The sequence below is a fragment of the Rhinatrema bivittatum genome, chromosome 4 (genome assembly GCF_901001135.1).
Source record: "Rhinatrema bivittatum chromosome 4, aRhiBiv1.1, whole genome shotgun sequence".
Classification (NCBI taxonomy): Eukaryota; Metazoa; Chordata; class Amphibia; order Gymnophiona; family Rhinatrematidae; genus Rhinatrema; species Rhinatrema bivittatum.
The window spans coordinates 133,368,951-133,394,811 of record NC_042618.1 but is presented as its reverse complement, the minus strand read 5'-3'; the positions used below and the strand labels follow the sequence as shown (position 1 = coordinate 133,394,811).

Here is a 25,861-nt window from a genome sequence, read left to right as displayed (position 1 = left end):
AGCTTTGGGATAAATCATACTACATCTATTGCAGAAGATTTTATACCTGTTCCTGAGTAAAGTGGTATGATTGCCATGTTAGTGTATTTATGTATATAGAAACGAAGGTACAAAACAGGCTGTAAGGGATGTCATTTCAGTAGATTACATTTTATATCTTTGTGATTAGGTTTTAAGAGCTGTAGTCCCTTCAAGTCAGAGCAAGACAGTTACACAGTGTGGTGTAAGTACTCTGTGCCTGCACCTTTCAGTTAGCTGACAAGCTGTTGCTAAGGAGATTGTCCAGCTCTGGTGCATGCTAGAGGAATGCTAATCCTGCCCAGTGGACTCAGAAGGGAGAGAAGTTAGCAAGGAAGACAGAGGGTTGCCTGCAACAAGTGCTTTACATTTCTGAATGCAAGTGCCGGGCTGCTCCAGTTTGCAAATGCAGGAGTGTTCCATAGTACAATATTTTGAAATCGGAGCTCTTTGTTGCTAATAGTAATTCTGAATTGTTTGCACGTGGTGTGCAAGGGCCTGCAGAATCCTTTCTGAGCAAATTGCTTTGGATTTTATGAAATACTAGTGCTAAGTTAAAGTTCAACTGGTATATAATACTGGACAAGAACCATGGATGGTGGGCTTTGTGTTTATTGTGGTGGTATGCTGCTCTAAAACGAACAAACCAGGAGCTGCTCCTATGTCTTGCTTGCAGCACATCTTCCCTTGTAGGAGGCCCATGTTTAGATCTTTTGTCCTGCTTTACATACCTAATTAGTTATTCTGTGCCTAGTTACACTGGGGCCAATATTCAACAGCACATAGCTGGAAAAATAGGACTTATTTGGCTATCTAGTGGCCACCGAATATCTGCTTAAGTTAAGCAGCCACTAGATAGCTGGATAAAAGGTAGGGGCAATGGGTGGATCGAGGCAGTGTTACTTGGCCAGATAAGTTATCTGCTAAATTGCATTTTTAATGGAGATATTCAGCTGCATAGTCATGCAGCTGAATATCCCACCTAAGTTAGCTGGATATAACTGTCCAGCTAACTAAGATATACAACTTGCCTTTAAATATTGACCACATTAAATAAGAGAAGGCCAATCAGTGACAACATACAAAACAATAGACAGCCCTAACATCATATTTGATGATGATGCATAACCAAAATCAGTCATTTCAGCCCCACCTATAACCACTACCTCAATCATGGCCTTGCTGTTTTTAACTCTTTACTTGCTTTTTGTTTTGTGTTCTGTCTGTCTTGACTAGACTGAAGGCTCCAAGGAGCAGGGACTGTACATTGTGTCTCTGTACAGCGCTGCATGCATCTGGCATATACTGTATACATCATATTTATCCAAGGTTTTAAGAGAGCTGGTAGTTCCGTTGGCTTAACTTTTCAGTGCTTCTTTAGAGTCAGGAGTAGTTCCTGAGCCTAGTGGTATACAAATGTTGTTCCTGTTCACAAAAGTGGAAGTAAAGAGGAGGCTGAGAGCTACAGGCCACTTAATCTGACCTCTCTGGTGAGCAAATTAATGGAATTGTTGCTAAAACAGAAGATACGGGCCGATACAGTACAGTGCGCTCCGGTGGAGCGCACTGTACTGTATCGGGCTACTGTACCGTACTGGGCTAACAGTGCGCTCCGGTGGAGCGCACTGTTAGCCCGGGTTTGGCTGCGTGTTTTCGACACGCTAGCTTTAACCCTTATTCAGTAAGGGGTAATAGCGCGTCGAAAACGCGCAGCCAAACCCCCTGAAACTAATAGCGCCCGCAACATGCAAATGCATGTTGATGGCCCTATTAATTATTCCCGGGCGATCCAGAAAGCAAAATGTGCAGCGAAGCCGCACATTTTACTTTCAAAAATTAACACCTGCCGGCGCCTGGGAAGTATACAAAAAAGCAGAAAAAACTGCTTTTCTGTACACACTCCGACTTAATATAGTGATATTAAGTTGGAGGCCCCAAAAATAAAAATTTAAAAAAATCAACAATTAAAAAAAAAAAAATTTAAAATCGGCCCGTGGGTTGGAAGACGGACGCTCAATTATGCCGGCGTACATTTTCCGAACCCGTGGCTGTCAGCAGGTTTGAGTACAGATACCGGCAAAATTGAGCGTCTGCTGTCAAACTCGCTGACAGCCGCCGCTGCTGTCAAAAAGGAGGTGCTAGGGATGCGCTAGTGTCCCTAGCGCCTCCTTTTACCGCGGGCCCTAATTTGCATAGGCCACCCTCCTGAATCGCGTGCCCAGGAGAGTGGCCTGTGCACGCCGGGAGATCAGGCGCTTGTCGCCTCTCCCGTGCGTTTTTCTGTATCGGCCTGATAGTTAGGGACCTTCATTTTTAGTTTTACTATTTTTTTTTTTTTTTTTTTTTTTTTGTATAAACAATTTTTATTATGGAAATGTTATAACAGTACATTCGGAATTAGAGATATGCAGTTTCTTCTATATCCCTAATACCTTAAACGTTATTTAACAATACTCAGTAGTTTCCCCCTTACCCCCCCCCCCTTTCAAATCCAAGTCCATGTCAGTAAGTGTCACATGTAAGATCACACGAGTGGTTTGCTTTCCTGTTCATTAGTCCACTCAGCGGTTAAGAATCAGACTCCGAGCTCGATGAGGTAATGCCTGTATATATTCATTCCAAATTCGAAGAAACCGTCTCCTTTTTTGCGGGTCTGTCTTTGAAGGTACGCTTTCCATTTGCATCAGGCGGTGAAGATGTATTCGCCACGTCCAGAAGGATGGACTCGTAGTTTCCTTCCAATTAAGTAAAATAATCTTTTTCCCCACTGCGAAGGCCTTACGTAAAAACCATCGAAGGTCCTGGCCTTTAATTAATGGCCGGGGGATACAATCAAATAGAATCATATATGGCGACATGGGCAATTCCACATCCAACAATCTTCGCAGATACTGCACAATCTTCCCCCAATATGAATGGATCCCCGGACATTCCCAGAAAACATGAGATAAAGTCCCCTTAATACATGAACATTTTGGACAGGATGCATTCTGCACAAGGTGCGCATGGAATGCAATTTGTGGTGTAATGTATGCTCGGTACAACAACTTGACCTGCATTTCCCTATAATACATATTACTAGTAACGGTTGACAACGTTCGCATGGAAGCCTTAAAAACTCCAGGAGGTACTTGAAACAGCCCATCTCTATTCCATCGCTCCGTCGCACGTAGACATGCCTCAGGGGCGTAACTCTTAGTGAGTACCTGATAATATCCTGAGAGTGAGGGACCTTGTGTTTTACTCAGCTGAAAAAAACGCTCAAGGGCTTGGAGATGGGCAAGAACTTTATAGGAAGCTGGGAGTGAAGTAAAGTAATGACGGATCTGCATGTAACCAAATATATGCGTTCCCGGCAGCCCATAAAGAGCTTGCAGGGCCGCAAAAGAAAAAAGGACCCCGGACTCGTCCGTCGCATGACCCAACATAGTAATACCCATTTGCTGCCAGTCCCTAAACACTCTACATTGAGATCCTGGAGTAAAGTGTGGATTACCCCCGATAGGCACCAAAAACGCATTGCAGTCAGGGAGCCCAAGATGCCTTGTCAAGTGCTGCCAGGCTTGTCTGAGAGGTGCAATAAGAGGGTCACGTTTAATGTCATCAGTCAACTCCCTATTAGGGCACATAAGTACAAACCGTAGATCCAAGGGATCCACCATCGTTTGCTCTGCCGTTAGGCCAATGAAGTTAGAATCTCCCGAGATCCAATCCCGGACCAAGCGCAAATTTGCCGCCACCACATAACTGTTCAAATCCGGCACTCCCATGCCACCCTCACCCCATTTCATTTTCAACCAGCGCAGGGGGATACGAGCTTTTTTGCCCTTCCATATGAAGGTTCTAATTAATTTGTCCAGAGTCCCCATATCCTTCCGGTTAATGGGAAACGGGAGATTCTGTATGACATAGAGCCATTTAGGCAGGATAACTAATTTAAATAAATTAATGCGCCCTCCTAAAGATAAAGGAAGCTCCTTCCAGTGACACAATTTTTCTCTCGTCAAATTCAATAATCGGGTTAGATTAAGGGAGTATATGGATCGCAGGTCTGTGGAGAGAAAAACTCCCAAGTACTTAATCACAGAGTCAGCCCAATGTAACGGAAAGTTCCCCTGCCAGCTCTCCCTCAAAGTGGAAGGAAATCCCAATGCCTCCGATTTATCCCAATTAATGCTCAGTCCGGAGAACTCTCCAAAGGCTTTGAAGAGCGCTAATAGCGCCGATAAAGAGCGTTCTGGGGACGTAAGAAAGGCCAAAATGTCGTCCGCAAAGGCGGCATATTTAAAAATCTCCTTCTTAGTACCGGAATAGAACTGTACCCCTCTTATAATAGGAGCCTCCTGCATCGCCGTGAGCAACGGCTCTAGAGTCAGTAAAAATAGAAGGGGAGATAACGGGCAACCCTGACGCGTTCCCCGTAATACCGGAATAGGGGAAGACAAAACTCCATTGACCAGTAATCTGGCTTGGGGGGCATTGTACAGCAACGCAATCGCCTCTAAGAAAAACCCCTGAAAGCCCATTTCAGTGAGCACCTGAAACAAATATCCCCATTCAACTCTGTCAAACGCCTTTTCAGCGTCTAGGCTGACCATTAAAAATGGTATATCAGTGCGCTTACAGAGTGTCATCGCCGCCATTACTCTCCTAATGTTAGGGCATAACGCCGTTGGACAAAGCCCACCTGACCTGGGTGGATTAGCTGAGGTAAAATATTACCCAGGCGATCCGCCAGAATTTTGGCCAGGAGTTTGTGATCCACATTCAAAAGCGAGATGGGACGATACGCTGTAGGTTCCATCGGATCCTTTCCCGGTTTTGGGATTAAGGTCACATGTGCCATGTTACCCGGCAGAGGAAAAGAGCCCAGATTAATCCAACTTTGAAACACCGATGGAAGGAGGCCTGTCATGGGGTCTATTAAACACTGGTAGAACTCAGCACTGTAGCCGTCCGGTCCAGGTGTTTTTAATTTTTTAGCTGTCCGAATTGCCTTACTAACCTCCTCCTCCCGAATCGGCTCATTTAACCATCTCTGCTGGGCCACAGTGATGGATGGCAGCTTAACACGAGCAGAGAACAACTCCCATTTTGTAGGAGACCAACCCCCTGCCTTATAAAGTTCAGGATAATATTCTTGAAAGGCCTTTAAAATATCAGGGGTATCATTAACAATCCGCCCTCTATTCGTTCGCAACGCTGTAACGTGTCGTCAGCCACCCACTGATCGCACCAAATTCGCCATCATTTTCCCTGATTTATTCCCGAATTGATACAATTTATATCTATAATAATGAATACTTTTGATGGCCCTTTGGTGCAAAAGGGAGTTGATCACTGTTTGCAAGGAAATGTATGCTGCGCGTTGTGACCCCGACGGTTGTGCTACTAGATCCCGTTTAGCGCTCTGTAACTGCGCACTAAGAAGGAGCAACCTTTGATCGGTGGATTTCCTTCAGTGAGCTATATATGAAATTATATCGCCCCGCAATACTGCTTTGGCTGTATTCCAGAAAAGAACTGGATCTCCCATTACTATTCTTTATTTTTCCCAGGAATTTGAGGGTTAATTATGATGATAACAAAAACATGAGAAAATCAGTTGGAGAAAATGCTCATTATTTTTCTGGGTAAATATCAGTTTATTTTTGGAGGACAAAAGCCAGGATAATAAAACAACATTATCAGATTCTCATATCTACCCACTCAGCAGCATCCTTATCACTACCCCCATCCCCTGCCTAACACCCCTCTCTCTCTCCTACCCCCCATTTCCCCTCCATACACACTGCAACGGCATTCATCCTTCCCGGTGTTGTCTCCAGGCTCTCTCTCCCTTGGCAGCGTGCTTACTGAGACTCCCACACTCTGCAACACTGCACTTCTGCTTTATGCAGGGCCAGAGAGCTTGCCGGAAAGTGCTTCTGGTGAGTAGGGCCTGCTTGAGATTCATTCACGACAGCAGGGTGAGGAAGTAGGACTTGTAACATGGCATCGGCAGCACTGGAGGGTGAGTGCTTTCACTGGTGGAGGGTGGGACTTGAAACATAGCATACAATTTGGCCCACACCAGCTTCCAGGAGTGGTTGGGAAGCCTTGAAACACTGCATCTTCTGCTCAGAAGTAGCTTTTTCGTCAGCCTAAAATTACAGTGCATATCTGTTTAAACCAATTGTCACCTTGGGGAAAAATCCAGTAATTTATGGGTGAAAATCAGTTTAAACTGAAAATGAAGGACCATAAAGATGGTGTAGTTTCTGGAATCCGATGGGTTACAAGATCCAAAGCAACCTGGATTTAGCAGAGGGGGGGTCTCGCCAGACAAACCTAATCAATTTCTTTGATAGAGGGACCAGAGAGTTGGGTCCCTGCAAAGGCTAGATGTTCTGTACTTGGATTTGATTAAGGCCTTTGACATTGTGATATGGGCCCTAAAATGATTGGTTTAGTAACTGAGCGGGAGGTGATAAATGGAGTTTACTTCAAGGAAAGAAACATTGCTAGTGGTGTGCAGCAGGAATCTGTCCTTGGACTGGTTCTTTTCAACAAATTTGTGAGCAACATTGCGAAAAGATTTTTGGGATTGGTTTGTCTTTTGATGATACCAAAATCTGCAACAGGGTAGATAGCCAAGAATGTGTGGAAAACATGAGAAGAAATCTAGCAAAGCTCAAAGAATGGTCTAGAGTGTGTCATCTAAAATGTAATGCTAAAATATGCAGAGTTATGCATTTAGGATGCAAAAAAAACAAGGGAGAAGTGTAACGTAGGAGCTGCTTCGGAAAAGGTAATTTCTAGCTTGCAGGCTTGGCTATGCGTGTGTCGCACTGAAACTGCTTTCTCTTCTAATACTGGCAGGCCTGATGATGTATCCCAGATACAAGGAACATACTTTCATTTGAAGACAACACAGAAACAATGAAATGTTTCATTATGTGTTGTTTTCAAAATGAAACTTTTTTTCCTTTTTCTATTTCAGTGCAAATAGTTTTAATGTGCACTAAAATGGGAAAACAAAAATTAAAAGAAAAAAAAACAAATATTAAACGGGGTGTGAAAAACAAAACAAAACAAAAATCTCCCCTGCACACTCCTACACTGGGAAGAGGTGTTATCATGCTTTCACTCATTTGTTTGTTTTTTTTGGAGGGGGAGGGGGGCCTGTGGCAGTAAGAGTAGGTAAATCAGTGGTAGAGCGCAGGCTAGATTTCAGCTTGAGCATCAGTAGCGGATGTACAACATTTAGTAACCACCTGAAAAATACTATACCACAATAGAAACAGAATGCACATCTGTAGTATATATAGAATCCAGCTTTATCACTTTATCTAATTTACTCCTGGATTCATCAGAATGCTATAAATATAGTGGAAATAGCGCCCACGATTATAAAAAAAAATTTTTAAAAAGGGGAGGGGGCGTAGTTAGGATAATTTCCCTGCTTCTGCATCACAGAGAGAATTTCCACAACGTGCGATACATTTATCACGCCCGCGCTATTTTTTGAATTGCACACTGATTAATCCACCATAGGCGCGTTACTGACCGAAAAGGTTTTTATTGCAAATGCCAGTTCGAGAGAGAGAGAGACATAATATTGGCCTCTGCAGAGGCGCGCATTCTCTAAGTTTACCCCCCACTGTAAGAGGGAGGGGGTACTTTTAACTCTGGGTGAGGTTTGGGGGGCAGTTTTACATACACTGTCAGAGGTACAAACAGCAAACTTGACAACAATGAAGATTTTCTGATATCTGGAGTAAAGAAAGGTAAAAGAGGAGTTGATTTGTACAATGTACACTCTACCTAGCTTGATTACTGCTAGGTAGAGAATGCCCTAACGCAGAATGATAAATGACCCTCCTAGTTAGTTCCTCACGACCACACTTTTCTGGAAATTGGAATTTATTCAGTTTTCAGTCCTATTTGTGTTTGTTTTGTGATCTTGCTCCTGGCCCTTCCATGGTGAACACCGAACAGAAATATTTAATTTTGTGTTTTTCCTCCTTAGCTTCCTCATATTCCTCCCCTCCACCTCTGAATCTCACTATGCCACTTTTGTCCCCTTGTTTTACTGAATTTGCTATTTTTCTTCCATTTGCATCTTTGCATTCCTAACTGCTTTCCTAGCTTCTCTTAGCTTTTGCAGATATCGTTGCCTGTCTTTCTCTTTCTGCAATCTCTTATATTTATGAACGCTAACTTTTTTCCTTACCTTTTCATCTACTTCTTTAGAAATCCTTAGTGACCTCTTTCATCTTTCCTTTATTTACTTTCATAACAATAAGGTTAGTTACCCTTATTATATTTGACCACTGCTCTTTTACTTCCCCTAGATTTTCCCATCCAGCAAATGACTCCATGACTTACTTCCCCATTTTAAGTTATATTTCCTGAAGTGTAGGACCCTTGCCTTTGAATGAACCTTCACTCTAATACTGAACCACACCATCCAATGATCACTGGATCCCAAATGATCATCCACTACAGCATCAGAAACATTGTCCCCATTGGTAAGCACCAGGTCCAGTATTGCACCCTCCAATGTGGGATCTGTTATTAGTTGATGGAACAGTTCTCCGTGCAAAGTAAGCTATGATCTAACTAGACGCCCCAGCTGACACTTTCTTTTATTCTAGTGGTCATAAACATACATCTGCTTTTCTGTTCCAGTCTAGGTACCGTACTAATGTAGATTGACAATCATTTATGCTTCTTCTATAGGATATTTATCTGCATGTTTTGCTTTTCTAGATTTATACTGAGATGGCAAGTGAATTCAGATTTCCAGAAGGAAGAGAATTTTGACTAAATACTGCAACCTGATTTTAATCTTTTCAACAAGACATTTGCTACTGTGGGGTGAAAAAGTTAGATAATGCATTAACAGTAGCCTTCTAAGAGCTCAACAGTTTGTTCTAATTTTTTTTAAGATACAAAGCAACACATAAGACTTAAAAGTTCAACATGGCTGAAATGTGTGTTGGAGTTGCTACTTCACTAATGCTACTCACAATGTCAGCTGAGCCATTTCTTTTCACTGTGAGCAGCATTTACGGGCCGATACAGTAAAAGTCGCAGGAGAGCGGGTGCTCTCCTGTGCGCGCAATTCTGTATTCAAATGAGGGCCCGCGGCAAAAAGAGGTGCTAGGGACACTAGCGCGTCCCTAGCGCCTCTTTTTGGACAGGAGCGGCGGCTGTCAGCGGGTTTGACAGCCGACACTCAATTTTGCCAGCGTCTGTTCTCAAACCCGCAAAATTGAGCGTCCGGTTTTCGAGCCGCGGGCCGATTTCACATTTTTATTTATTTATTTTTTTAAACTTTTTTTTTTAACTTTCGGGACCTCTGACTTAATATCGCCATGATATTAAGTCGGAGGGTGCACAGAAATTTTTACTGCTTTTCTGTGCACTTTCCTGGTGCCCGGAGAAATTAACGCCTACCTTTTTGGTAGGCGCTAATTTCTGAAAGTAAAATGTGCTGCTTGGCTGCACATTTTGTTTTCCAAATCGCGCGGGAGTACCTAATAGGGCCATCAACATGCATTTGCATGTTGCGGGCGCTATTAGGTTCGGGGGGGTTTGACGCGCGTTTTCGACACCCTATTACCCCTTACTGAATAAAGGGGTAGAGCTAGCACGTCGAAAACGCGCATCCAATCGCGGGTTAACAGTGTGCTCCGCTGGAGCACACTGTACTGTATCGGCCTGTTAATGTTTCTGTAATTCCTCTTCAGGCTTGGTAATCTTGGCTAGCATTCTGTTCTTCAGATGCTAGCCAACCACAGTTTTCTTTCTGGAGGGCTCTGGCCCCATATTTGTTTTTTTGGTTGTTTTATGACACCAAAGGAAACTGTGCGATCTTCATCCAAGAGCTCTTCTCTTGGTTAGTACTCTGTGCCTTTTCCTATCTCCAGGAGGATCTAGGCCTTCTAGTGCTTGTCAGTCTGCTGTTCAGAAACTCTTGACTGTTTTGCTTTTTGTGTGGTGAAGTCCGCTTCTCACTGAGTTTACGTCACACCCCTGCCTTAGGCCCCTCTGCTGTGCATCAGGGCTTTTGTTTCTCTCTGTCTTGTGGGTTTCTCTTATGTAGAACCCAACTTTTTTTTTTTTTTTCCATCGTAGACCCTATTTTAGGTTAGCTGCCTCACAAACGAAAGGGGAAAAGGTGCCTTCAGCACTATGTGGTTTACCTGCTTTGTCCTGTTCTAGGCAGCCTTTTGCTAGGGAATTCATGAGGACTGCCATCCTGCTTGGTCTCTGAGAAAGCAGAGTTGCTTACCTATAACATGTATTCTCCAAGGATAGAAGGATGTCAGTGTAGGAATCACAAAAGCTCATGAACGTGTATAGCTTCTTTTCACGCAGCCATGGCAGGGATTCTACTAATGTGACAGCATAGGTTGGCGCATTGAATTTGCGATTAAGCCCCTGAAACAGTGTCCTCAAAATATGGTGCCATGTCGGGCGAATCTTGACCTGAAGCATGAGTGCACTCACATTTATTGCAAGCATATGATTACTCATAAAAATGTATATATATTGTTTATCAATTTCAAAAAAGTAAAAAAATATTCATCTGAAAAGTTTTTAAATAACTCTAGTGCACTGTTGATTATATATGACCTGCTAAGCGGAGGAAATGTTATGATTAACCAAGTAACTGCTTTGGTGTTATGATGGTCCATAGGAGGTAAAAGAACATTAAGCCTTTGTGACTTTGAGAAATTTGAATTTGGATACCCAGGTGTATTTTTCACAAGATGGAAGAGTTTGGCATCATCGTTTTGGTGCTATAGTGTCAACTAATTCGGCACCAAACATATTGGTGCCAACATTTCACAAAGTCAATTCTACGTTGACTTGTCAAAAGAACGTCACCAGGGTATTCTCTAATCAGTATTGGTCCTGTGTTTGGATATATTATTGGTAACATGTTAGCCTCCTACATCTGATTGTCATCCATTTATGCAGAAACTATGGCTGGAGTTCATTCATAATTTCCTGGAAAATATTACAACTACTCCACTTTCTGTTGTTGAACCCATACTGGAAAAATTGGCTACCCAAATTGAGTCTATATCTCCTAGTCCACCTTATCAAAAAGTAGCTAATATATTCAGTGGGAAAAATCATAAACTTTTGTCCTTAAAGCCTCCACTATTAATCACTGACTTTAAGGATAAATCTAACTTATCCTTTTGAATCTCATTCATATCGATTGTTGGAGGATTCTCCAAAGCTAACCTCTGATCCCTGCCCAAAACCAGCTAGGACACAATACTTTCCTTTTGAAATGCAGGACGAACCAGTGGCAAAAAAGACTTCCTAGGAGTGCTGAAGTTTTATACAAGCATCAAAACAACCTCTGGCAATACCAGTGCACAAAGTACTTTGAGACTTTCAGTCTAAAGTCTGCAAGCACCTCTTTCCACACTCCCAGTTGCAAGGAAGATGGATTTAGAACATAAAGCCAATCTGTTTCCAGATCATGATAAAGTCCAATTACCTCATAAATCTGTGATGGTGGAATGCACTTTAAAAGAGCAATAAAAGAAAAATAGATTCCAGTATTTCACCTAGAAAAGAGGCTAAATTGTGGATTCTACTGGTAAAAGTTTTAGATAGTATAATTCTTTTACAAAAAAAGCAAAAGAATCCATTCAGCTACCTGCAGATTTCCAGGAAAAAACTACTTCTCATCTCACTGAAGCAGACAAATGTGGGGAAGCACTTAATAACATCTACTTATGATTTTGATACAGCTTGTAGATAATCAGCCATAGGGCCAAGACGACTAGCTTGGCTTAAGATATCAGGTCTTAGAGATGATGTTCATAAGTTAGTAAATGCCCCCTGCTCTAGAGAGAACCTGTTTAGGGACAAAGTTAAGGAAACTGTGGATGTTATTAAAGATCACTTTTATGCTTTACAGGCCTTAACTGCAGCAACTTCAGATTAACATTCTTCTCAAAGAAGGTATCTGTCAGTTTTAAGAGACATATTATTACCCTTGAGTGGGGGGGATATCAGCCTTATTAACAATCTCGGCAGCAGCATCATCCTTATCCAGATCTCATCTAAGAGATGTAACTCAGCCAACATCTACCCAGCAATTAAAAAAAAAAAAATCCCTAATTTTTGACTACAAGATTTTTCATTACTCCAGTTATCTTGAAGTTCTTCCAGTGGGGGGGGAGGTCTCATTTTTTCTTCCCCCAATAGGCTCTCATCACCACACTCTTTTGAGTTCAAAACTAATTCACAAAGGTAATCGCCTACATTTTCAAGTTCTGCCTCCTTATACTGTCTCATCCTTATCCAATGTCTGCTGACCAGCTGTACATTATGAAAGAAGCTCTAAAGTTGCTTACCTGTAACAAGTGTCCTCCATTGACAGCTGGACAAATGAACCACGCAGTCCCTCTCTTCTCTTCATAGAGTTGAAGCTTAGCATGTTAAATGACTGAGGAGAGTTGCATGGCAGGGCTATGCAGGAACTCTCACTCACTCACTCACACTCACTCACTCACTCACTCACTCCTGCTGTCAAGGGAGAAGATTGTTTACAGGAAAGCAAATTTATGTATTGTTGAAATTACTTTAATTAAAAGACCATATAATATAACTTCCATGAAAAAAAAGTGTGCAACACCTTTTCAGTTTTTACATGTACCTTAAAACAGCACTATGTAATAAATTTTATGGAGGGCATACTAATTTTTCCCTCCATAGCATGGTCTCAGTACTAACGTGTGAATGTTAACACATTACCTGCTGGGAAATCCCCCATGCCAACCAATCTGAAGTGGTGAAATGACTGGTAGGGGATTTTTATTTCCTGCCACCACCCCACAGAGCCATGGCTAGCTCCCTCTGGAGGCTACCCAAGACACAGCCATTGTGCTCTCTTTCACTTACCATTCTGGAAGTGCCCCCTTTGTTCATTAGGAAAAACTGCAGATGTACACTTGATACATAACGAAGCACCATTAGATGGTGTGATTCCCAGCTTAATGGCCATGCTAGCAGGAGGGATCTGCAGGCTCTCCTGCTGGTAAAGAAAGGGGAATTTCTAGTGCCGATTCTGAAAAGGTGGGTGGCCTGGTGGTTATTCTTTGATTTGGGGAACAGAGAACTGGAGGTGTTGGAGGAGGAGAGTGCTGGTCCCTGGAAGGTGCTTTGTGATGCCAGAGTTAGGGGCATGTTGGCCTATTCTTTCTGATGTGATTAGAGGGGAGAAAAATTCCTCTTCTCCCCCCCCCCCCCCCCCCCCCATTGCTAACTGACCCTTTCACTTCAGACTGGTTTGCAGGGTGAATTTCCTGCTTTGGATCCACTAGAAAGCAGGTGTAACATTTCTGGTGTTAATATATGAAAAGAATATACCACACTGTTTATTATGCATACATTAAGGTCTTATTTTGCAAATGCTTTCTCATTTACATTTGGGTATGTACTAATTTGAGTATGTATATATGAATGTACTGAAGAACCATCTTAACATGCACATTAAAGCCTTTTTACATAGCTCAGTATTTTAAATGTGCTCAAAAAGCCCTTACCTTACACGTTGAGCTTTATTGCATAGGCCCCTAAGTGTGCTGAAATAATGTGTGTAGCATTACTCTTCTAACCAGGCAAGTTATCAATTTATACTACAGTGTTTCAAGGCTTGCCAAGATCAAGCTTGGAAAGAAAAGTACATGCCATACAGAGAGAAGTATTTCTGACATACACAAAACAGACTACCTGGTTTACAGTTTCATTAAGAGTGCAAATGCTAAGTTGCTAAATTAAGCAGGGCCTTCGTACTGATTTAGGGAACTTTTGGGGGGGTTTTTTGTTTTTTTTAATCTAGTAGTTTCCTCCTGTTTCTTTAGGTTTCCTGCTCAGTGCTGGAATCTGGCATGAGCCTTTATTCTACCTCCCCCCTTTATTTTATATCCCCTCTCAGCTTCCTTTAGTCCCGTTATCAGCCGGGTATCCTGCAGTCATGGTCCCTGAATCACTATTATGAAGCACCTAAACTAAAGGAATCAAACTCGTGTCCCTTCACATCATCGTGTACAGCAGTGCCACTCTGCCACTATTCCAGCCAAGGAAATCCCTTGAATAGTAGTAAAAGAAATGCAAGGGGCCCATTTACAGCCTGTCTTCCACTCTTAGTGAAGGAACGTCAGCTGCTTTTATATGAGCTTGAGGAAAGGATTATAGTAGGCCCAGAAGCTTTGCATCTTCAAAATATTGGTAGCTTAGTAAAGAACACCTCTGTACCACTTCATTTTGGTTTTCTTTTAACAGATTGCAATTTTGTCGAGCTGTAGCAACACCTTTCTCTCCTAATTTCTGAAATGTATTTAAATTAAAATAGTTTTATATCTATCGGGAATTGTATAGAACATTTTGCAAATCTTAATTCTTTTTTTTTTTCCCCCTTAGCTGTCCTTTTTGGAAAGTCTCACAAAGCTTGGCAATTTTAGTGCAAGTAGGACATTTTTGATTTTATGATGATTTTTGAGAAACTTGGAATTGCGTTCAATAGCGTGTAACAGCTGGGAAAGGTCATTGCGGTTTGCTATGACCACTTCCCATATGAATGGACACGTGATGGAAGACTCTGATAATGAGATAAAAACTGCAGATCTTGTATCTTCAGAGGAACCTCAGAAGCACAGAGAGATGGCTGTTGATTGCCCAGCGGATTTGGGTTCTCGGACGATGCCAGTACGGCGAAGTGCTCAGCTTGAACGCATTCGACAACAGCAAGAGGACATGAGACGCAGGCGAGAGGAAGAGGGAAAGAAACAAGAGTTGGATGTTAATGCATCCTTGCGACTTAAAAAATTGGCTCAGATTCCGCCTAAAATTGGAATAGATAACCCTATATTTGACACAGAAGAAGGAGTCATTCTGGAGAGTCCCAGTCGTGCTGTGAAAGTACTAGGTATGTAACATCAATTTATTGTAAAATGAGTAGTATATGAAGCAAGTTTTGCAGAATGGTGGTGTTTCCCTTAACTCACATTTTTTCTTTTGCCACAGCTAAGTTATATAAGTTGTACACAAAAGGCTTTGTTTAGTCAGGAAATATGCTTTGTAGAACATAAAGGTATGCAATCTAACAAATTTTTTATAGACTTGTAAATGGTAAAACACATTATACATATAAGGTAACATCTTAGTGTTACCTGTGATAATGATGCCTGTGATAATTTCTTAATAGGAGTGGGTTATGAAATAAAGATGTCCTAGCATCTTAGAGTTAAAGATGCATCTTTCTAATGCCTGAGTTCAACTACTAGTATAATTAGTTCTTCTATCCTAAGGTATTTCTAAATTGTAAATGTAGGTGTTGATTTTCCAGCTAATTAAGTGATCTTTGAAAGTGCAAAACAATATTTTAATTTTTTTATTTTTCTTTTATCAATTTTTATCAATTTAAAACCTAAAATCAGAAGCCCTAATTAAAATTGAGATTAGTGCAATAAAAAAACCTTTTTTTTTTTTTTGCTTTGTGTGGATACGAAGTGAGCAGATAGTGTGGTGTTACACAAAGTACTTCTATAGCTATGAGTTCCTTTGCACAAGGTGCAGGAAATGTCTGATTGACTAATCCAAAATTCTAGCTGGAACCTTACTTTATACTTTTCCACTGGTATTTCAGTTTCACAGAACAGTAAAGCCATATTGCACGGATCAGTGTGCAAAAGAAATATCTACTACCCTGCTATGTTTAATGCAAAAGGCAGGTAATCAAGTTGTAATAAATACATAAATATCTTCAGATTTCGGCTAGAGTAATATTTGAGGGAATTGTAAAATAAATGCACAGGGATCTAATTTTGCACAGATGGTAAAAATCTGGAGACTGGCACTTGTGAGTTCTCTGTGAAGTGTTGGTATCCTGATGCTTTCTACTTGGTGCAATGACAACCAAACTTTCCAAGCACAGTTTGAGTATCATGGCTGAACAGAACTAGGGAAGGGGATTTTTTTTTTTGTATTCTCGCAGTGTTTTGAGTGAGTGGGGATACTTTGAAAATATATGTGGATATAGTTCATTTGATTTTCTTTGATTTGTAATTGTGTTGAAAGTAGTCCATCTTCTCTTTTTGATCTTGTAGTAAAATCAGGATGTTGAAGTTTTGAGCGAGTCTGCATTTATATAGGGCTTATAACCAAAATGCACTTAGCTACAGCAATCACAGGACACTAAAAACTTGGAATTCCAAATTCAGGGGCACCAGGATGTAGGGTGACTTACCTCGGGTCACACAGTAAGTTGAGCAGAAGAGCAAGTTGTGAACTTTTGCCCCAAATTTTTTCTGAATCATATTTCAAAGACTACTCTTGTATGAGACTTAAATGAGAAATGAAAGACGTACTGAGAGTTACATCGAATGTGTGTGCTTTTTTTTTTTTTTTTTTTAAACATGCACAAAAGTGTAGCCAGAAGAATTGGCCACCTTCAAGTTAAGACAAGTCTGATTGCCTCACTTGGCTGCAGGCGAAACTAAAACACGGGAATAAGTTTTTATGATGATATGCAGAGCTAATCAGAAACAACGTAAGCTGAGGTAAAACCTTTAGGGCCAGATTTTAAAAGCCCTATGCGCGCCGGGCCTAAGTCCCCGGGGCTTTACTAAAGGGGCGGTCTGGAGGCAGGGGTGAGGCCAGAGGCCTCCGACACAGCTGCCATTGCTGTGTCGGAGGATCGCTTACCTGCAGGCTGCTGGCGCGCACAAAAGGTAAGACAAAGGTCGGGGGGGGAGGGTTAGAGTAGGGCTAGGGGGGAAAGGTTAGGGAAAGGGGTGGGGGAAGATCAGGCTAGGGGGAGGGGAAGTTCCCTCACAGGCCGCTCCATTTTCGGAGCGTCCTAGGAGGGAGTTGGGGGGAAGGCAGAGTGGCTTGGCACGCTCAAGGTACACAATTGTGCACCCCCTTGCGCGCGCCGACCCCCGATTTTATAACATGCGCGCACGTTATAAAATCGGGTGGACCTTTTAAAATCTACCCCTTAGGCTTTATGCTTGTTTAATAAAGTTTTTAAGCTAGAACACTTCCTATCTGATCAAACTGATTAATCAGCAAAATAACTACATTACTGAGTCCTAGTACACAAAGTGGAGCAGATTAGTTTCAGGAGCAAATAGTTAAAGCAACAGATTGTGCCCCCCTTTTTTCTTTAAAAGAAAAGGCAAATGAAGGCCCAGTAATGATCCAAAAGAGCTGATATTTGGAATACCCTTGAATATTTGTGCTGCTAATATTCACTCTAGTTGACACACACAGGTTGAGATGGCAGTCCATAGTAGGTATCCATATCCATTCCTTGTTTGATTGTAATTGGTGTCTGTGCATAAATAGTGTCTTAGCTCTTGAGAAAACTCTTGGGCATTTCATCCAGGGCTGCACTAACTTTGGTGGTTACCAAAGTATAGGGAAAGCAAAAGAACTGTCAAAGCATCTGTGAGCAAAATTAGTTCAACTTTATAAATCAGGAAAAGGATATAAAAAGATATGCAAAAATTTGATAATGCCAATCAATACTGTTCAAACTCTGATCAAGAAGTAGAAAATTAAGGGTTCTTTTAATACCAAGACATGGTCAAGTAGACAGATTTCAGACACAACTGCCAGGAAAATTTGTTGATATGCCAAGAAAAATCCACAAGCAACCTTTATTGAAATACAGACTTCTCTGAAACAAAGTGGTGTGGTGTTTCAGCATGCATAGTAAGAAGATATTTGAACAAAAATGGGCTGCATGGTAGAGTTGGCAGAAAAAAAGTCATTGCTGCACCAATGCCACAAAACAGCCCGCTTACAATAAGCCGAGCAGCACCTAGGGAAGCTTCAAAACTTCTGGAACAAAATAATTTGGAGGGATGAGACCAAAATTGAACTTTATGGTCATAATCATAAACGCTAGGTTTGGAGAGGAATCAACAAGGCCTCTGAAGAGAAGCACACCATCCCTAGCATGAAGCATGAAGGTGGATCCTCTACTGTTTTGGGGATGTGGGAGCTACAGCAGCACAGGGAATTTAGTCAAAATTGATGGCAAGATAAATGCAGCATCTTATCAGAAAATATTGGAGGAGAATTTGCAAGGGGGCCGCTTGGACTTTACAATATGACAATGATCTGAAACATAAGGCCAAGTTGCCCTTTTAGTGGCTGCAGCAGAAGAAAGTGAAGGTTCTGGAGTGACCATCACAGTCTCCTGACTTCAACATCACTGAGCCACTTTGGGGGGGGGGGGGGGGGGAATTCAAACATGTAGCTCATGCTAGACAACCAAAATATTTACAGGATCTGGAGGCTTTTTGCCAAGAGGAATGGGCAGCTTCACCATATGAGAAAATCAAGGGCCTCTTTCACGACTATCACAAAAGACTACAAGCCACCATTGATGCAAAAGGGGGCAGTTTACAATATTAGAACTAAAGGAATGTACATTTTTGAACAGGACCATTTTATTACTTCCTTTATTGCTATGGTTTGTTTAATGATTGTGCTATTCTGTGTTGCATGTGTTTAAACACATTAAAAATAACAGATGTGTTTTGTCAGATCACTCAGTTTTTCTTAAAATGCTGCACATCTTAGAGAGTCTGCCAGGGGTATGTAAACTTATGAACACCAACTGTAATGCAAAAGATGTTACATACCTTCAAAGTAGAAGTCCAAGATAACCAACTAAAGTATTTTGCTGTGATGAAGAGCACAGTGTATAACAGGCAACCTTTTTGAAGGAAAATATATCTTTTTCAGCAGGCTTATGGTTTATCAGCTGAATTCTGACCTCTGCTAAGCCCTGTCAGAAGATCTGACTGAGCACAGAAACCTTAATAGAGTCTGACAGGGATTAGAGAGCTTTGGAGAGAGAATTCCTGGCATTCTTGTCTTTGAAAAGTTATTGTTTTTTTTCAGTCGATATATAGTACTATTAAGTGTGTGTTTATACCTCTGAAGCTTTAACAGATGATATCCTTAACCATTGCACAGAAATAAACCTTTGGCTTGTTCCCAGGACTCAATTTGTGGGAGAACAGCCTGGAACTGAGCTCCACTACTTTTTTGGGATGTGGGAGGGCAAAAGTGAGGAGCCGAGGAGACTGAAGTGCAAATTAGATGATCAGTTGGGTGGGGCATTCAGGGGAGCATGCGGTGCTGCCCCTTCCTTCCTCTCCTGAAGAGGCAAAGAGCAGGCCACACTTTTTTAAATTCTACCTTCCCAGGCTGAGGAGAGCAGGCAGTGTATGCTAATCTGCCCTCACTCCCAAATTAAAGAAGAGCCAGCTGATTCCATCTCCAAGAGGTCTGTTGTGCCTTACTGGTTAAGCAGGGAGATGAGAGGTTGCTGGAGAGGGTCATTTTCTAGGCATAGTGGGGGATCAGAGACTACCATGTATTAGGGGAGAGATTTAGGGTTAATAGGACACTTAGGGATTCATGGGGGCCTGAGGGGGGGGGGGGGGAGTTAACAGGGCAGGAAACAGAGGATCAGGATCCCTAGGGCAGAGAGGGAGGATGAGGGTAGACAAATAGGGCTCCGTTCTCTCTCTCCTTCTCCTCCTCCTCCTCCTCCAGTGATTTTCCATCCCCAGCTCCCACAGTGCTCAAGCCCCAGCCATTCTTCACTTAATAAGCATTGGTGGGCAAAACACATCTGGGGGTTGAGCACTGTGATGGCTGGGAATGGAGGATTACTGGGAGAAGGAAAGTGCAAAGAGTTTGTTCGTATGTGGGTGTGAGAGAGAGAGTGTGTTTTTGGGAGAGAGAGGCAGCTCACGTCCTGCCCTGGCCCCTGCCCTCGCACAGGCCACACCTGACCCTGCTTCTCCTCCCCCTTCCACAGTTCTACTTCTTTTTTACTTCTTTTTTTTGTCTACAAATTAAGTTATGCTTGTTCCACTGAGAGATGGTACATCAGTTTTGAAGAAACAAGTAAATCTTGCGTTTATTTCAGGGACACTCACTGAAATACAGAATTAGCAAATAAAGCTTCATTAGCTCTAGAGTTTGTAATACATTATTGTTACTAGTAATCAACTTCTAAAATGTAAATATAGAATATAAAATCTTAAATTTTTGGTTTATTAATCTAGGCAGGTATATAGGTGCTCATATATTGGACAAATGGTAACAGACACAAAAAAGGGTTGAATTAGCACAAGTTTAAAACTTGCGAGCAGTAGCGCTAATCCTCAAGACTATTGTCCATTCCCATGTCTTTCATATACAGTCATTTTAAGAAAAATCTATCTCAAGTGAAGAGTATATATTACATATGCATAACTCCTGTTTGGATCAAAAATGTTGGAGTGATCAGATTGCAAACTCTTAAAAAGTTTTTGTGGGAAACTTAAATATGAATGGGGGGGGGGGGGATTTTCAGACTGTTCACCCTGGAAATTCTCTGTTTTGTCTTATACTCCACTATTGCACTGAGAATTCTTTCTGTCATATGTAATGAGCATTAAATAGCACAATCTCTGGAGCAGGTTTCTAACATTAATCTTCTAATTCTAAATATTGCTGATGCTCATTTTGCTTCCCACACGAACCATAGATAATTACACAAACCCACTGAATGCTGTTTCAGAAATAGGCAAGCAGTTTATATTGTTATAGCTGGCAGCTGTCACACTGCTTTTAATATGTGCAAAACAACCTTGACCCCCATCTCAAGCAACACATAACCACAGTTCTCTCTTCCTTCCCTTCCACCCTCCCTTTTTAATATACTTGCACATCAAACTATGAAAGAAATCCTCCCTTACACTTGAGTAATATCTTTTGCCCAGTTCAGTCTTTTGATTTAATACATTCTGTGCTTAACAGTGCTTGCAGATGTCATTTTCTTATCCAGAAACTTGAAATACAAGTGGCATCAGTCTTGTGTGAGACATAGTTTGAGTTCTAAAGGATAGGGGTCTTCGGTATCCAAAGGAAAACTCCATTTTCCCTGTGAGTAGAAATGTTGGCTGTAAAAGGCTTTGAGAGTGCTCAGGTTGCTGATGTTTTCAGATTACTTTTTTTTCGCTTGGCTTAAAAATGTAATAAATGTCTATTTAAAAAAAGATTTGTGCATGCTGGGGTAATTGGATCTCCAAATTCAAGTTTTCCTTCTCTTTTTGGGGCTAGGGGTTGGGGAAGCATCTGGACCCTCTTAAGTACTAGTGTAGACAAACATTTTTTACTGTAGTATTTAGAGTGATAAACCAGCACAAAACTAGATTTCTATGAATCTACTTTCTGATATTGGTAGAGAAGATACATCTTTTTTTTTTTTTTCCCATGAAGTTGCATGAAACTGAACGTGAAAGATATTAATGAGAAAAGCTACATAATATAAATCAATAGACCATTCCATTGATTTATTTTTTTTCAATACATTAAGGATGCATGGAATGGCCTCCCAGTGGACGTGGTGGAGATGAAACCAATTAACCTAATTCAAGAAAGCATGGGTTAGGTGCTGAGGATTCCTAGTTGCAAAGAAGTGAATAGAAAGCCAGAAACCACCTGAGGGTCTGTGTCATTGAATGAAATTGAGCAGACTTAGGCCTTATTGTCCTCATCTGCCACCCTTTTTCTCTGTTTCTACATCACAATTCTCATTTGGTGTCTGTTGAGAGATTGTTTTCCAAGCTTCAAAAGCTTGGTGTCAGGTTTTTAGAAATGTTGTCTCCTGGCTTAAAAGAAGAGCCAAGCAGTGAGGCTGTGGTATGTGGAGTGCTACATAAGATGTTCAGGTGTTTCAGAAATAAGCTCCTACAACAAGAAAATAGTCCATTCATCATCTAACCAAGAAAGAAAATAACAAGCATACCTTATACTAATTGTTCTCTTAGAAACTAGATTGGTAGTTCAAAGCTTTGAAGCATTGACCTGCTATGCTATCATATTTCTATAGACGGGGAAGAATTTTGGACACAGTACAACTGGCATAGTAATAGTAAAACTATTTAGAATCCTGGGAGCCAGCCAAACATTTTCAGGTGCTAAAGAAAAAAAAGATATATATATATATATATATCAATTCTGAGGAAATGGAAGCTGCATCATACCACCCAGACCACTGCCTAGACAGGGCCATCTCTCAAAACTCAGCATCGAAGTAAGAAGACTTGTGAGGGAAGCCACAGAGAGGCCAAAAATCACTTTGAAGGAGCTACAGAATTCAGTAGCTGAGAATGGAGTGGAGGTGCACCTGTCAACCATATCAAGAGTTCTGCATACAACTGGCCTGCATGGGAGGGTAACTAGAAAGAAGCCATTGCTGTAGAAAAACCATATCAAAGCACATCTGGAGTTTGCCAGAAAGCATCAGAGTGACCCAGCTAAAATGAGAGAGAAGGTTTTGTAGTCAGATGAGACAAAAATGGAGCTTTTTGGCTAAAACGTTACATGTGGGCAAACCCAACACTGCTCGTTCCTCAGAAAACACCATCCCAACACTAAAGTATGGGAGTGGCAGCATCATATGGGTTGCTTTTCCTCAGCAGAGACTGAGCATCTTGTTAAAACTGAAGATTATGTGGAGAGATCCAAGATGGCGCTCTAAGGCGAGGCTGCAGCAGAAGCAGCTCCTCGGGATCGTTACTTTTCCTGAAACAGGCCGCGAGAGTTGCGGTAGCATGCGTCATACTAAGAGGAAGGGGAAGATTAGGCTGGAGACTGCTGCACCAGCCTTGCCGATCCCTTCCCAACTGACGATTGAGGGCTTTTTCGCTCCGGCAGTCGCATCGACCCCAGAGAGTAGGTCCGCTAGGATGATGGGTGAGGAGCACACCACGTCACCCTTGGACACACAAACATCACTAAGTCCTGCACCTGAGACTCCCTCCCCCCCTACTTACAGCACAAACGGGGTGCAGGTCTGGATCCCACGGCAGACTAGGCCAGCTGGGGAACAGGCAGCGGTGGATGCATCCAGGTCAGAGGCTGTTTGTATAGCTGAGGACATTGCAACCCATGAGGGACAGTGGAAGGAGGAGAAAGCCGCCATGGAGAGGCGGGGTACATCGAGCAAAAACACCACAGTGAACATCATTGAAGGGGGAGAGGAACCGGCAAACAAAATTCAAAGGATTTCAGAGGTTTGCCAGAGGAGCGAGGTAAGCCTAAACCTCAGTGCAAAATTAACAAGACCACAAGTATTAACTTTAGAGACTGTGTGGAGCGCTAGAGTTACCCTAGAGAAAGCTATTACAACACTGACTACAGCAGTAACCCATTTTCAGGAAAATGTTCAAGAAATAAAACCTGTGCTGGACATACACGACACTAAGATTAAAGAAATAGATGTTAGTCACCTCATTACAAGAAGTTCAAGCAAAATTAGTACAAAGTGAACTAATTTCATCTAAAAAGATCGAAAACTTGGAGAACACCCAGAGATATTTAAATTTAAGGATTCTAAATTTTCCCTCTATAAGACTTGTCTCGTTAAGAGACCAATTTAAAAAATATATGATGGATATTCTCCAATTGCCGATAGAGGCCATCCTTCCTATTTCTAACATTTATTATGTGTCTAAAACAAATGAAGTGGTATCAAGTGAGCCCAATGTGCCTCTGAATGCTGGTACAGACCTTACTGCATTCCTTGAAACTTCAACGGATGATCAAGTTGAATATCGGGATACTGTGTTGTGCACTCTTGTTTCTCCGGCAGACAGAATGTTTTAAAACTTTTTCTCCGCAACAGTAGTTGCTATTGTCCCTCTGCAAGGGCCTGTAGCATTTGCTCCATTTTGGCTTAGTGTGTCTTGGTGTCACAGAAGCGCCTCCTCCTAGAAATCCACTCTGCTGAAGCACAAAGCACAAAAACCTCTCTACCTTTTTATTTTTTTGAAATAGGAAAACAATTTCTAGCCTTTTTAGCTCTGACTCACTCACTGTTCACTCACTATCTGGAAGGCCCAGCAACAAACCGTATACAAGAATCTGAATAAGCACCTGACTTCTTCAGAATAGAGGGCTTGCAAGTGCAGCTACAAGTGCAACAGGCTGCTTTGGAGCAGATTACAGAAGCCTTGCTAGCATAAATACAAATGATTGTGCGGGCCCAGGCTATCTAGGAGAAAGTACTGCAAGAACAACTGAGCAAGATGGTGCAATCCCTGCAAGCTGTTACAGCCTGGCCTACCCATTTAATATCTTTGATGCCTAAGATGGGCCCCAGAGAAAATCCAAACTATTTCTTAGTGAACTTTGAACAAAACCGCTAGACTGGTGGATTGGCCTGAGGCTACTTGGACCACTTATTTATTTATTTATTAGCATTTATGAATCGCTTTCCAGATAAAATCTTATCACCCAGAGCGATGTACAAAATAAAACAAACACAATAAAAATATTCATAAAATAATAAACACATCTAATTCAAACAAACACAGACAAAAAAAATGTAATGTACAGCAAGTCAGCATTATCATTTATGATCAGGCCTTTATTTATCTAAACAATTTACTGACAAGCAGCAGTTAGGCTATCTTTTAAGCTGCAAACCCAGATGGAAAGGCCAGCTACCGAGAGGTTAAGGTTGCCATACTTGAGAGTGCTGGGTGTACCCCAGAAGTGAACTTGTAACTGTTCTGGCAAGGAAACCTCTTTTATCGACTAAAGATTGTAGAATGGAAATGGCTGCAGCCTGAAGGAAAGACTGGCATGGAAGTGATCAATCTCATTCTCCTGAAGCAGTTTATAGAGGGTTTACACCCACCCATGCAGCAGCGGGTGTGCCAGCATTCAAAACTTAATCAAATCTTCCTTAGAAATTGCTGATACCTTACATCAAACCTTATCAGTGCCAGAGGACTGCATAGGCAAGAGAGATGATCAGCACTGGATCCTAAAGTCTGCAGTAGGGAAACAAAGTATTTTGAGAAGGGGTGGCCACAAGGTCTAGACCAGTGGTTCTCAACCCTGTCCTGGAGACCCCCCCAGCCAGTCGGGTTTTCAAGATATCCACAATGAATATGCATGAGAGAACATTTGCATGCACTGCCTCCATAACATGCAAATTTTCTCTCATGCATATTCATTGTGGATATCCTGAAAACCCGTCTGGCTAGGGGGGTCCCCAGGACAGGGTTGAGAACCACTGGTCTAGACCCACAAGTATGCTTCCATTGTGGGGAGAGAGGGCATTTTGCCAGAGGATCTTCCTGGATTGAAGAAGTAATTATGGGTGTAATCAGTCTCACAGTTGTAATCTTGTTGATCTTTCACATCCTGGTTTTAGTAATCTTGTGGTCCTAATTGAGCTGGATGAGATCTCCACACAAGCCCTAGTAGCCTCCAGAAATATAAGGACTCTTGTCCGTAAGGATCTAGTCAAGAGAGTATTGATAGATTGCAAGAAGACAGTAACCCTAGCCTTTATACCTTTTTGGGATCCTGCCAGTACTTGTGTCCTGGATTGGCCACTGTTGGAAACAGGATACTTAGCTTATGTACATGGGGACCAGTAACAATATCTGATCAGCCAGGTTATGCTGACAGTATAGAGGTCAGAATATTTCTTGCACCCTCATACCTCGTTCTGAGACATGATTATCCATAGTTTGAGACTTCTGGGGCCAGTTTGACTAGTCTAGACTGTAAGAAAACATTTTGCTGGGAGGCTTCCCCATTTGGCGATCCAGACTCCTGCATCAGGAACCTAAGATGTATAAACCGCAAAGGCAAAGTCAAGAGAAGGAAACTTGATGAGTTATAGTATTTAGAGTGTGTGATAGGTCTCCACTTGGGTTAAAGGAGGTTCCCCCAAACACTTTGATACCGTAGTTCTGCCAGAAGGGGACAAGAAGAGTAACCAGGA

The 25,861-nt window shown here is 41.8% G+C and overlaps 1 protein-coding gene across 6 annotated transcripts in view; it reads left to right on the top strand.

Annotated features, from left to right (window-relative positions):
• MPP5 (membrane palmitoylated protein 5) overlaps positions 1-25,861 on the top strand; it is a 246,730-nt gene that overhangs the window by 67,066 nt on the left and 153,803 nt on the right. For 5 of the 6 annotated variants that reach the window (XM_029598870.1, XM_029598868.1, XM_029598869.1 and 2 more), the window contains exon 2: positions 14,461-14,965. In XM_029598870.1, the coding sequence (XP_029454730.1) occupies positions 14,599-14,965 (367 nt within the window). In that variant the 5' untranslated portion in view covers positions 14,461-14,598. Of the gene's footprint in view, positions 1-14,460; positions 14,966-25,861 lie in introns of those variants that run through there. The other variant, XM_029598872.1, reaches the window with a different exon arrangement.